The following is a 14,815-nucleotide window of genomic DNA, read 5'->3' as shown; positions in this document are numbered from 1 at the left end:
TGATCCTCATGCAATCTGACAGAGCTTGAGCAGTTTTGTAAAGAAGAATGGGGAAAACCGCAGTGTCCAGATGTGTAAACTTGATAGAGACCTATCCAAAGAAACACAAGGCTGTAATTGCTGACAAAGGTGCATCTACTAAATACTGACTTGAAGGGGGTGAATACTAATGGAATCAATTATTTTGTGTTTGATATTTGTAATTAATTTAGATCACTTTCTACAGATCTGTTTTCACTTTTTGACACAAAGAGTCTTTTTTTGTTGATCAGTGTCAAAAAAGCCAAATGAAATCCACTGTGATTCAATGCTGTAAAACAATAAAATATGAAAACTTCCAAGGGGATGAATACTTTTCATAGGAACTGTAAATTCCCCAAACTATAATTTCTCAGCAATCTTATTAAAACTACAACTTGGCTTGTGTTCACACCAGATCTAAAGTAATATAATCAAAACCAAATTGAAAACGAATAAGAAATAAAATGAGGAACACCAGGGGACACTGCAATTTCAAGTTGTCATCAAAACAGTAACAGGATGCACTTAGCTAATGAACAATTCAATTTGAAATGAAATGGATGTAGTGTAGGTCTGCACATTTGATTGTTTATCCATCTAGTCTAATAACTCCTACTATTAATGGAGCACAATAGTTGAGGTAAATTAGTCAATTGGTTAATACAAAACCAAATCCCTTAATGGATTAATAAAGGATAAACTATGAGGATGCACTCAAATCTGTTTATATGAGGGCAATTTTGAATATACAGTAGGGATACTCATCATTTAAAAAAAAATAACCAAATTAACCCCCATTTTAATAACACTGTTGAACTATTTTTAAGAGCACTCCAAAGTAAAAAGGGCTTAGTAAACTGAGACAAATTTCTAACTCTCATCCAATCCCAGTATCTTTGAACACTCTGTGGGTTTGCTTGCCCAATAACACACGTTAATGTATTAATACATCTGCTAGCACATGCAAGTACAGATAGATGGGAGAGATGGCAATAAATGGAAAGGAGAGCAATTTAACATGAATATATGGTAGAAGAAGCCATACTGTGTACCAATACAGAAAGTTTGTTGCTCATGCTCTTGAGATGAGGCTGAGTACAGGGCTACGGTAGGAAACTTTGTCACATGGTGTGAGTAGAATTATCTGCAGCTTAATGTGAAAAAGACTAAGGAGCTGGTGGTACACCTGAGGAGAGCTAAGGTACCGGTGACCCTGTTTCCATCCAGGGGGTCAGTCTGGACATGGTGGAGGATTACAAATACCTGGGGATACGAAATGACAATAAACTGGACTGGTCAAAGAACACTGAGGCTGTCTGCAAGAAGGGTCAGAGTCGTCTCTATTTTCTGAGGAGACTGAGGTCCTTTAACATCTGCCGGACGATGCTGAGGATGTTCTACGAGTCTGTGGTGGCCAGTGTGATCATGTTTGCTGTTGTGTGCTGGGGCAGCAGGCTGAGGGTAGCAGACACCAACAGAATCAACAAACTCATTTGTAAGGCCAGTGATGTTGTGGGGATGGAACTGGACTCTCTCACAGTGGTGTCCGAAAAAAGGATGCTGTCTAAGTTGCATGCCATCTTGGTCAATGTCTCCCATCCACTACATAATGTACTGGGTGGGCACAGGAGTACATTCAGCCAGAGACTCATTCCTCCGAGATGCAGCACAGAGCGTCATAGGAAGTCACTCCTGCCTGTGGCCACCAAACTTCACAACTCCTCCCTGGGAGGGTCAGACACCCTGAGCCGATAGGCTGGTCCTGGACTTATTTCATAATTTACTGGCATAATTTACATATTACTATTTAACTATTTATGGTTCTATTACTATTTATTATTTATGGTGCAACTGTAACGAAAACCAATTTCCCCTGGGATCAATAAAGTATTACTATACTAAAAATAAAGTGTTTTATGAAACCTGACACTCAAACAATACTTTGGTTGACCATTAACTGTAATTCAGAATACTCCATGATTTTTCTTTATAGTGGACATGTGCCACTTTTTTTTTTGGCTTTTGTGGTGCATCACATGATGTACAGTTGCAAGAAAAAGTTTGTGAACCCCTTGCAATTACCTGGTTTTCTGCACTAATTACTCATAAACTATGCGTGACTTTCACCCAAATCACATTTTATGAGTAATTAATGCAGAAAAACAGATAATTGCCAAGGGTTCACAAACTTTTTCTTGCAACTGTATGTTATAACTTGCCTTCATAAAGACCCAACTTGATTCATGTCTTTTACAGCATTTTATATGAAATGCACCTACAATAGAAGAAACTTAGCATATTCCTCAGATTTACTTTAGCAATTTTAATGTCAATTGATGAAAAGCCATTTGAAAATGTTTAAATGTTTAATACTAAACATTACAAGTCAAGCTACACAAGCCATTTTCAGTCCTCAGTATTGCTCATACCAATACTCGCACAAATCCAAATCACCCAAAGGTGAACAAATTATACAAAATACGATCTTAAAATTAATTCAAGCATCAATGAATGTTAAAACTCACCTGAATAACTCCTTCCATCATGCTAACCATCTTGTTAACTATTGCAATAACTTTATGTGCACGTTCTGATGGACTCATATCAGGCCGATAATGACTGGACAGGACATATCGACAAGTCATATACAATACATATGTGGGAGAGAGTTTGAAGTGGATAGTGGAACTATTAGTATAATTAACAACAGCAGATAGGAAGGCATCTTCAGCTGCAAAACAAAGAAGCAGAGTTACCATCTACCTGTTACCTAGAATGTAGAACAGTACAGCACAAGAATAGGCCCTTCGGCACACAATGTGTCAAATTACACTTGCAATTAAATGCTTAACTAAACTAATCCTTTCTACTTGCATAACATCCATACTTCCCCATTCTCTGCACATTTGTGCCTATTTAAGAGTCTCCTAAATACCCTACTGCAATCTACATTTATTTTTTGCAGTGGTAAAACTTGTCCATGTATATCCTTTGAACTTAGCCCCTCTTGCCTTAAATGCATGCCTTTTAATATCAGCCATTTCAACCCTTGGAAAATAAACACTGCTTGTTTATTATAACTATGCCTATAAAAATCCTGTACTTCAATTAGGTCCCACCCTCAGCCTCCACTGCTCCAGTAAAAACAATTCAAATTTGATCAACTTCTTAACAGTACTTTTTTAAAAAAACAAATAAATTAACCAGGTGCACAAGTTGAATTTAAAAGTGCTTTACAAGTTCTCAGGCATACTTTAGAAGAGTTATTGTTGTACTGCAGGGAAACATGCAGCCAATTTGCAAACAGCTAATCCCAGAAAAGTAAATGTCATTTTGAGACTCTCAAAACAAAGGAAGAACTCCTCACTACTTCAAAAATAGAAAGAGTAAGATTCTTCACATCCACCTGGTGGGGAGATGAATTCTCTGTTTACCTTACCAAAATGTAGCACCCTAACTTTAAAATTCTTTCAAACTACTGAATAAGCCTCAAATCTAAGTAGGAACAGAATGTGCAACATAGAAGCAACAGTTCCATGTTGTATCAAAGATGACATTGTAAAACTTCCACTACCTTTTATAACTTGACACAAAACTTATTAATTTTAAATAATAGAACAATTTTATTTTTGGAAAATTAATAAATGATGCTAACTGGAAATCCTGTTTATTGGCTGTAAAACACCATGGAGATTACTTAATATTCATAAACCTGCAGTGCATACTAACAACAGATAGTACTAACAATAGTACTTACAGCTTTCTCTGAACTCTATTGTGGCTGGCAGAGTTATCTCTTGACCTTGATTGATATCTTGCGCTCTGCAAACAAAATAAAACTCATTTTCAACAAATGTACTTGCAGTTTATCCCATGTCAACAGATGCTGACTACTCCAGTGACTGCAATACAGAATGAGAATCAATTTAGTAAACTACGACAATGACATAGACAAGCCAAGTCTATGTGACACAAATATTAAATTTCAGCATAGTACTATTTCGGCTTTCATCCCCAAGCTGCATGGGTGCCTTCTCTTAATGTCACTACAATAATAAGTTTAAAACCAGAACAGGATTGCAATATTGATGAGACTGTATTACACTGAATGATTCTTTTGAGCTCAACAGATCAGCAATAAAGTACATCACAAACCTTGGATACCAACTACTTCTATAAATGCTAACTTTAAACTTCAATTTATATAAAACAAAACCAGTGCACTGTCACCTTTCTTACAGAGGAAAGATTACTAAGATTTGAAATATGAAATAAGAAATAAAAATACTCCAAGTTCCAGAATACCAGCATTTTTTTAATAAAGGTCAGGTTAATAATTTTGGATATTAACTCTTTACAGCTGGAACCCTACAGTTCCCAACAAAACAGAGACAAATTTGCATCCAGCGAGCAGAAGGAATGGAACAAGAACCCTGACTCTGATCACAAGCTACTTTAATGAATCAGCTGAAGTTTGCAAATATAAAGTAAGGGACGAATCCCAGCAACAATGTTCCTAACTAAAACAAAATCACAATAGTACAAAGGGTAAGTAGGAACAGAGGCACAAGATACAAATGGAATTTAAAAAATTGTGAACGCTTTGCAACTACTTGGTTTTCTGCATTAATTACTCAAAATGTAATTTGATCTTCATCTAAGTCACAATAATAGACTAACATAATCTGCCTAAACTAATAACACAAACAATTGTACTTTTCCTGTCTTTATTGAACACATTTTTAATCTTTTACAGTTCAGGCCGGAAAATGTATGGGAACCCTTGTATTTAATAACCGGTAGCCCCTCCTTTAGCAGCAACAACCTCCACCAAACGTCAATTATAACTGCTGATCAGACTTCCACAATGGTGATGAGGAATTTTAGACCATTCCTCCATACAAAGCTGTTTCAGTTCATCAGTATTTCTGGGATACCTTGCATGACAGCCCTCTTCAGGTCATGCCACAACATCTCTACTGGATTAAGGTCTGGACTCTGACTTGGCCGTTTCAAAACACAAGTTTTCTTATTTTTAAACCAGTCTGTTGTTGTTTTACTCATGTTTCAGATCATTGCCTTGTTGTATCATCCAACTTCAATTAAGCTTTAGGTGACAGACCGCTACCCTGACATCCTCCTTTAAAATGTTTTGATACAATTTTGAATTCATTGTTTCCTCGATGATTGTAAGCTGTCCAGACCCTGGGGCAGCAAAGTAGCCCAAAACCATGATGGTCATTCCACTATACCACGACTGGGATGAGGTTTTGGTGTTGGGGTGCAGTGCCCTTTTTCATCCAAAGGTAGTGGTGTGCATTTCTGCCACAAAGTTCAACCTCTGTCTCCATATGTTATAGTTATGTGGTTTTGTTAGTCTTTTTCAGTCTTGGTCTGTCCTGTTGTTTTGTGATATCACACCGAAGGAAATATTGTATCATTTCTTAATGCATACATTACTAAATGACAATTAAAGAGGAGTGCGTGTCTTCATAATCTAAATCTAAATTGTCCACAGAACATTGACTAAGAAGCGCTGTAGAACATCCAGTTGGTCCTTTGCAAACCTGAGATACTTTTGTTGAAGAACAGTGGTTTACCCCATGGTGTTCCCACCAGTGTTGTTCAGTGGTTTTCTTATAGTGGACACATGAACAGGGACTTTAGCAAGTTCTAGAAATTTTTGCAGGTCTCTTGTTGTTACCCTTGGGTTCTTTTTCACCTCCTTCAGTATTGTATGTTGTGCTCCTAGTGTGATCTTTGCAGGATGTCCACTCCTAGGGAGAGTAGCAACAGTACTGAATTTTCACCATTTGCAGACAATTTCTCTTACTGTGGACTGAAGAACACTCAGTTCTTTAGAAATGCCTTTGTAGCCTTTCCCAGCTTCATGCATCTCTACAATTCTTCTAAGGTCTTCTGAAAGTTGTTTTGATCGAGGCATGGTGCACATAAACAGATCTTTCTTGAGAAAAGCAGGCTCTGCCAGTAACCTGACTTTGTATGTCTTTTTTTTATATGAGGCAGGACACTTCTACAACCCCCACATCCAATTCATCTCATTGACTGGAACGCCTGGCCCCAAATAGCTTTTGCAGAAGGCATCATCCCAGAGGTTCACATACCTTTTTTGAACCTAGACTGTTTGTTTAAATGGTGCACTCAATATTGACGAAAAGTAGTACAATTGTTTGTGTGTGTTATTGGTTTAGCACATTGTGTTTGTCTGTTATTGTGACTTAGATGAAGATCAGGCCACATTTTATAAGCAATTAATGAAGAAAACCAGATAATTGCAAAGGGCTCAAACAGAGACTTGGATGCCTCAAGGGCAGAAATTGCTGGTGAGTGTGCCAGACTATAGATGTTTCAAAAAGGACAGGGAGGGGGGCAAAAGAGGTGGGGGTGTGGCATTGCTAACCAGGGATAGTGTCAGGACTGCAGAAAAGGAGTAAGTCATGGAGGAATTATCTACTGAGTCAATGGGGGTGGAAATCAAAAACAGGAAGGGGGCAATAACTCTACTGGTTGTTTTTTTTTTATATAGACCCCCCCCCCCCACAATAGTAACAGGGATATTGAAGAACAGATAGGGAGGCGGATTCTGGAATGGTGCAATAATAATAGGGTTGTTGTGATGAGAGAATTTAGCTTTCCTAATAGCGACTGGCATCTTCCAAGAGCAAGTGGTTTTGATGGGGTGGGGTTTGTTAGGCATGTTCAAGAAGGTTTCCTGATGCAATATGTAGATAAGCCAACTGGAGGAGAGGCGTACCTGATCTGGTATTGGGAAGTAAACCTGGCTAGGTGTCAGAACTAGTGATCACAACTCTATCTCCTTTACCACAGCGTGGGAAAGAGATAGGAGTGGAGCATTTGGGAAAACATTTAACTGTGGTAGGGGAAATATGACGCTGTTAGGGAGGAACTCGGATCATCAATTGGGAGCAAGTGTTCTCAGGAAAATGTATGGGAGAAATGTGGCAAACATTCAGGGAACATTTGCATAGCATTCTGCATAGGTATGTGCCATTGAGGTACAAGTATGTAAGCAGCAAGAGGATGAACTGTGAGAGAATAGGACCAATCAGGTGCGATAATGGATACGTGTACATGGAGTCAGAGGATGTAGCTGAAGTACTTAATACTTTGTTTCAGTATTCACCAGGGAAAAGAACCTTGGCAATTGTGGGGATGACTTGCAGTGGACTGAAACACTTGAGCATATAGACTTTTTAAAAAAAGAGGATGTGCTAAAGCTTTTGAAAAGCATTAAGTTAGATAAGTCACCAGGACCGGACAAGATATACCCCAGGCTACTGTGGGAAGTGAGGGAGGAGATTGCTGAGCCTCTGGCAATGATCTTTGCATTATCAACAAGGACAGGAGAAGCCCTGGATGACTGGAGGGCTGCAAATGTTGTTCCCTTGTTCAAGAGAGGGAGTAGAGATAACCCAGGAAATTATAGACCAGTGAGTCTTACTTCAGTGGTGAGCAATTTGTTGGAGAAGATCCTGAGAGGGAGGATTTATGAGCATTTGGAGAAACAATCTGATTAGGGATAGTCAGCTTGGCTTTGTCAAGGACAGGTCATGCCTTACGAGTCTGATTGAATTATTTGAGGGTGTAATAAAACACATTGATGAAGGTAGAGCAGTGGATGTAATGTAAGGCATTTGATAAGGTTCCCCATGCAAGGCTCATTCAGAAAGTAAGGAGGCATGGGATCCAAGGAGACCTTGTTTTGTGGATCCAGAATTGGCTTGCCCACAGAAAGCAAAGGATGATTTGTGGATGGTTCATATTCTGCATGGAGATGTGTTCTGGAATCCTTCCTCTTTGTGAATTTTATAAATGACCTGAATGAAGACGTAGAAGGGTGGGTTAGTAAGTTTGCTGATGGCACAAAGGTTGGAGGTGTGGTGGATAATCTGGTGGGCTGTCAGAGTTACAGCGGGACATTGATAGGATGCAGAACTGGCCTGAGAAGTGGCTGATGGAGTTCAACCCAGATAAGTGTGAAGTGGTTCATTTTGGCAAGTCAAATTTGAAGACAATACAATATTAACGGTAGTAAGGAGGATCAGAGAGATCTTGGGGTCCGTGTCATAGGACACTCAAAGCTGCTGCAACACACACAAAATGCTGGAGGAACTCAGCAGGCCAGTCAGCATCTAAGGAAAAAAGATGTACAGTCGACGTTTCAGACAGAAACCCTTCAGCAGGACTGGAAAAAAAAAGCTGAAGAGTAGACTGAAAAGTGGGGGAGGGGTGAGAGAAACGTAGATTGGGAGACCACTTCACTGAGCGTCTGCGCTCCATCAGAACAAATGGGATCTCCCAGTGGCCAACCCTTTTTAATTGGGAATGGGTGAGCAAGGATATAATATCAAAGAGGGACAAGGGGATGGGAAATGGTGAAGGAAGGGTGGGTGGCATTACTGGAAGTTTGAAAAATCAATGTTCATGCCATCAGGTTGGAGGCTACCAAACGGAAAGTAAGTTGTTGTTCCTTCAACTTAAATGTGGCTTTATCCCGACCGTGGAAGAGGCCATGGATGGACATTCCATTCCATCATGGGATGATTATCCCATTCCGATATGTCCATTCATCTGAGGGACAGAAGAACTCTTATAGACAGCAAATAAGTGTTCCCCTCACATTGCCTACTGGGAATGGTGTCAAAAGCAATCAGGAGGTCAGAAAAGGACTTAATACATTTTTCATAGATCTATGCCTAAAGATGAACAAAAATCCACATTGTAATTGAGAGAGCAGATGTCCAGCCATTAGGGTGTAGATGGTCAAGGAGGATCTCAGTGATGATTTTCCCTGGGGCAGATAGCAAAGAATCTCCTCTGTAGTTGCCATCAAACTTGCCATTTCAAAGATCATTACGATTACAGCATCTGACGTTCCCAGTATGTTCTCTATCCTGATGCAGGTGACAAAATTTTGGATTCATAAACCAAATAAGCTGCTGTGCAATGGTGTCAAAGGCGCTCATTTCAACAACAGTCTGAAAACAATCTTCAAAGTGTTTCTTATAGTTGACTGCCCTGATACTATTGTAGAATTAATGTAATGGGTGACAGATGACATGTATTATTCACAGTAGAAACTGTTCTACATAATTCGTAAACATCGTCATCCAGTTGTGATCATTTGAAAAGACTGCATCTGACGTAATACAGTCAGTGCAAGGCAAAGCATTTGTCTTGTTCACAATGGAAAGGCTATGGCTTTTGATAAGCACACAAAACAACACTTGCATGTTTTATTCACAAACTCCTACAATGGTGATCCTGCAGCTATAAGGTTATTCCGGAGTTATTCAATGACATGTCAATCACAGTTGCTTTGAAGCTGCTGGAGTTTTGGGAGCAGCAACAGTGTGGTTTGCATAGACAGAAGTCCAGTTTGTGCTGCAAGAAATCACTGCGGACAATTTTATCTCACCATAGCATTGCTAAGTTCCACTAGAGCCAGAGTGGTGAGTCTACCAGAAGACCTGCCTGTATGTGATAAATAAGTCATTCTAAAAACTCACTCATTACAGACTTTTGGACTGTCTGAGCATGCTAAACAGTTACTCTCTTTGCCCAATCTGGGTGATGCTCAGCCTTCAGAACTAATGGACATGTTATGTCTTCTGGGCAATCACCATCCTTGTTTTGTTTTTAAACAAATGCCTGCTCAAGTATTTCAGAATGCATATTGTATACATCTCTCTGACATTAAATTGGACCTTTGAACCTTTGACATACATACAGCCCTTGCTAATATACCCATAAAGGACAATATTGAACTTGCTGAAATGGCTGATTGTCTGACCGGTGTAGACTGAGGTGCTTCATTTATTCCTCCTTTCCCTGTCTCAATAAGCCCTGCCAGCAGAACCTCCAGCAAACTCCTGCCCCACAGCTCCGAACCAGTCAATGCCGGGCCTATGTTTTTACCACAAACGCTTTGGCACGAACGCCAGCATGTGCTGACAGCCATGCAGCTTTGACAGTGCCAGCGCATCACGACATCAAAGGTCTTTGAACACTGTGGGTTCCAATTGCCAGGGTTGCCTATTGTTCATTACAGACACCCTATCAGGGTGATGCTTCTTGTGTGTGTGAAACGAATGCTCAATTGGGTGTTGCCAGTATTGCCCATTGATTATAAGAGAGAGCAACGCATCCTCGCTGGAGGCTGCCAACAGCAACAGGATCTGGACTTATGGGACACAATGCTAGATGCTCTGCTTTAGTGGACGACGCTACACATGGGACTTCGTCTTGTCTAGTGTTAGACCGCTGCTCAGTGCAGATCTCCTGTGTGCCAAAGGTAGTTCTGAAGAACGACCTGCTTCTGCACACAAAGGACTTTGGGTCATTACCCTGTGCTCCACAATGACTCAGTCTAGTGCATGCACCACCATGTGTGAATTCTGCTGGGCGAATTCCCAAACCTCTCCAAACCCACACTTTCCAACAGTCACAAGGCCTGGTGTTGAGCACAACATTTCCACAACCAACTTGCTGGTCCACGTCCGTGTGCATAGACTGGACTCAAGAAATGTTTGCCAGCACAAAGGCTGAGTTTGCCAATATGGAAATGCTTGGCATTGCACGCAGGTCAAATAGCTCTTGGGCATCACCCTTTCACATCGTCCTTAATCCTGATAGTGGTTACCACCCATGCAGCAATTACCGCCGCCTCCGTCACCCCTGATTGTTACCCCGTCCCACACATTCAAGACTTTTCAGCACGTTTCGCCAGAGTGACTTTTTTCTGAAGTGGACTTAGCACACACAAGCACCTGTTGCAAGCCCCTGACTGAGGGCGTTTTCAAAACTGCCGTTATAACCCCGTTTGGCCAATTTGAGTTTCTGTGCATGCTGTTTGGGCTGAAAAATGCAGCACAGACTAATGGACACTGTGTTAAAAGACTTGGATTCTCTTTGTTTACCTGGACGACATACTTGTCACTAGCACATCCAAATCGGAAAACTTATCACATCTCTACATATTTTTCACGCACTTAAGCCAACATGGCCAATTGTAAACCCTGCTAAATGCCACTTTGGGTGGTTCACTATTGACTTACTTGGCTACTGCATTTCTGCAGAAGTTATGACACCCCGCTGTCAAAAGTAGCTGCTAATGTGGACTTGCCACTGCCAAAGCACTGCAAGAGATTTTAGGTGCAGTGAATATCGATTATCATTTCATTTCACAAGCTGCTGAACTAATGCTCCCCTTGTAGCTCCCTTAATGGCAGTGTCCCTAAATCACATGCTTGAGTGGTCAGCAGATATGACCAGAGCATCTGACAACAAGCAAACCCTTTCGAATGTGACCCTACTAGCACAAATGCTCCCCAATGCACCTATAGCCATTACCACTGATGCCTCAGACTACACTCAAAGTGCTATGCCTAAACAGCTGGTTTAATGTATATGCTAGCCGCTTGCCCTCTTTAGCCGGCAGCTCTGCCCCCAAGAGGAAGTACAGCATGTTTGACTACGAAGTTCTCGACCTCTCTATGGGCAGCCACCATTTTCATTTTCTAATGGAATTTCACAGCATTCATTGGCCACAAACCCCTCGTGCACGCGACAGCCAAAGCATCAGATCCTTAGTCTGCATGGCGGCAATGCCACCTGGCTTACGTTTTAGAACGCATGACTAAGGTACAACATATAGAAGGGGAAAATAATGCTGTGGCTGATTGCCCCTCACAGACTGCCATTGATGCCATACCTATAGGGGTTGACAATGTCAGCAATGACAAGTGACCAAGCTACCAACCCAAAGGTCCAGACCTGGGTCTGCAGCTGGCAGACATCAAGTTCAGGGATGCAGGAGTTTATCTCCTGCTCGATGTCTCAACTAGTCAACCTTGCCCCATAGTGCCTGCTAACTAGGAGTGCTGCTTTTAAAGCCACTCATGGCCTCTCCCGTACAGGCGGGAAGGCTTCACAAAAACCTGCTGCTTTAAAGTTTGCATGGTATGGCCTCAGGAAGGATGAGTCGTACTGGAGTGCAGCCTGTGTTGTGTGTCAGCAGGTTAAAATTAACTTTCATGTTTGGGCACCATCAGCACCTTTCGAAGTCTCAGAGATAGCTTAACCACGTCAATTTGGACCTGGTTGGTCCTCTCCTCTCTCTACCCATTCCCATGCAGTTTCATGCATATCCTTACCATGATGGACTGTACTACTAGGTGGTCAGAGGTTGTCCCTCTAGTGTCGACGACATTTGCAGACGTGGCTTGGGCGTTCATGAACACCTGGGTCGCTCGATTCAGCATCCCAACCGATATTTCTTCCAACCACTATCCCCAATTCATGTCAGCCCCCTGGGCTGCAATGGCCCAGAATCTCAGTGTTAAATTGCATCACACTATGGCACATCACTCAAGGTCCAGTGGTCTGTGTGAGCAACTTCACCATTTCCGTGTTTTTGAACAGCGAAAAGATTTTTATCGTAGATAAGAAGGGTAAACCTGAATGTATTTCCGTAGTAGGCCTTAAACTGGCCCACCGAGACCTGGATGATTCCACTACCATAATGTCACAACGTGAGCAAGTGCCTGTCAGCAGACTCCTGGACAAGCCAAAGGCACCAGCTATTACTCCAACCAAAGAACATGGGACCTGAGCTGGATGGCTCGTATGAGCTTGAGACAGACTTACTGCTAGTTTTGGTGAATTCTTAGGGAGGGGGGCCTGTATAGGGTAATTTAATGAGTTACAGATAATACATATCATTATTCTTTCTTTCTTTTTAAATCTTTTTATTAGTTTTTCAAAATTATAAACTCAATAACAAAGTTGGTACAAAGAGATTGGAAAAATGTTCATCAGCATATATAAAATAAATTTTAAGTAACATAGAAATAAAAGACTTCCAAACTCATAATGAGATTAAACATTAACAAAGAAATAAAAAGAAAAATATATAAACAAAAAAAACCCCAAAAGAAGAGAAAAAAAAAACCCAAAAAAAAGGCAAAACAAGGCTAGACCAACAGCTGGTATCAAACACGATCAATAATGTCATTAACTCCGCTCCTCTCATCTTATAATTTGAGAAAAAAGATTCGGAAAGGTCAGATTACATCATATGAAAATGTTACATAAAAGGTTTCCAAGTATCTTCAAATTTAACTGAAGGGTCAAAAATATCACTTCTAATTTTTTTTCTAAATTTAAACTTAATACGGTTTGAGAAAAACTATTGGAATGTAGTTGGAGGATTAGTTTCCTTCCAGTTCAACAAAACAGATCTTCTCGCCATTAAAGTAACAAAAGCTATCATTCGAGATGCTGAAGATCTATGTTCTACCATTGGCAATCCAAAGATTACCGTAATAGGATGGGCTTTAAATCAAAGCATAGAACTGTTGACATAATATCAAAAATGTCTTTCCAATATTTTTCCAAAAGAGGACAGGACTAAAACATATGAGTTAAAGAAGCCACTTCAGAGTGACATCCATCACAAATAGGGTTTATATGGGAATAAAAACGAGCTAGTTTATCTTTGGACATATGAGCTCTGTGTACTACTTTAAATTGTATTAAAGTATGTTTGGCACATATAGAAGTACTAACTAATTGAAAAATTTTATCCCATTTCTCTATAGAAAGGGAAAGTTGAAGTTTCCTTTCCCATTCATTTTTAACTTTATCAGATATATCTGGCTGTAATTTCATAATTATATCATAAATTATTGCTATTAATCCCTTCTGCAAAGGATTAAAACCTAAAATTTTATCAAAAATGCCAGAAGGGTTTGAAGTCGGAAAGGTAGGCAACGTAGTATTTAAAAAATTTCTTATTTGTAAGTATCTAAAAAAAATGGGATCCAGGCAAATCAAATTTCTCAGATAACTGCTCAAAAGACATAAAGCAGTTATCCAAAAATAGATCACGAAAACATATTATACCTTTCGTTTTCCATATCAAAAAGGCTTGGTCCATTACCGAGGGTTGGAAAAAGAAATTAGATATAATAGGGTTGATAACATAAATTCATCCAGGCCAAAAAATTTACGAAATTGAAACCATATTCGCAATGTATGTTTAACTATAGAGTTGAAAATTTGTTTATTCAATTTAGATAGTGCAAAAGGCAGTGAAGTTCCTAAAATGGAAGCTAAAGAAAACCCTTGTACAGAATGGCCTTCAAGGTTTACACAATGTGGACTTGGAATTATATTTCAATCTTGTGTCCAAAATATTAAGTATCGGATATTAATTGCCCAGTAGTAAAATCTTAGGACAGGCAATGCCAAACCGCCCTCTTTCTTAGATTTCTCTAAGTATTTCTTACTTAATCTGGGATTTCTATTTTGCCATATATAAGAGGAAATTTTAGAGTCAATAATATCAAAAGATGATTTAGGAATGAAAATCGGTATCACTTGAAATAAATATAAAAATTTGGGTGAAATAATCATTTTAAAAGCATTAATACGGCCAATCAATGATAGAGACAAAAGGTACCATTTAGTAATCAGTTGTTTAACCTGATTAATTAATGGAAAAAGGTTGAAATTGAATAGATCCTTATGTCTCTTAGTAATTTTAACTCCCAAATAAGTAAAATAATCAGTAATCACTCTAAATGGAGAGTTTCTATAAAAGGGAGCCTGCATATTTAATGGAAGGAGTTCACTCATATTCTTCGCAGTCAGCTTTCGGGCGAGCCCTTTGTAATGTGTTCTGAGGTCACCGACTGTGACCTCAGTTTATAACCAGAAAAACTACTAAACTGAGCAAGCAAAGTTAATA

The 14,815-nt window shown here is 39.8% G+C and overlaps 1 protein-coding gene across 6 annotated transcripts in view; it reads right to left on the bottom strand.

Annotated features, from left to right (window-relative positions):
• Nucleotides 1-14,815, bottom strand: part of afdna (afadin, adherens junction formation factor a) — a 216,550-nt gene that overhangs the window by 94,702 nt on the left and 107,033 nt on the right. For all 6 annotated transcript variants that reach the window (XM_063056597.1, XM_063056601.1, XM_063056602.1 and 3 more), the window contains exons 13-14: nt 3,779-3,843; nt 2,547-2,752 (exon numbers count right to left, since the gene is read on the bottom strand). In XM_063056597.1, coding sequence (XP_062912667.1) covers nt 2,547-2,752; nt 3,779-3,843 — 271 coding nt within the window. The remainder of the gene's footprint in view (nt 1-2,546; nt 2,753-3,778; nt 3,844-14,815) is intronic.

The sequence above is a fragment of the Mobula hypostoma genome, chromosome 8 (genome assembly GCF_963921235.1).
Source record: "Mobula hypostoma chromosome 8, sMobHyp1.1, whole genome shotgun sequence".
In the NCBI taxonomy this organism is placed as follows: Eukaryota; Metazoa; Chordata; class Chondrichthyes; order Myliobatiformes; family Myliobatidae; genus Mobula; species Mobula hypostoma.
The sequence above is the reverse complement of the archived record's forward strand: the minus strand, read 5'-3'. Positions and strand labels throughout refer to the sequence as shown.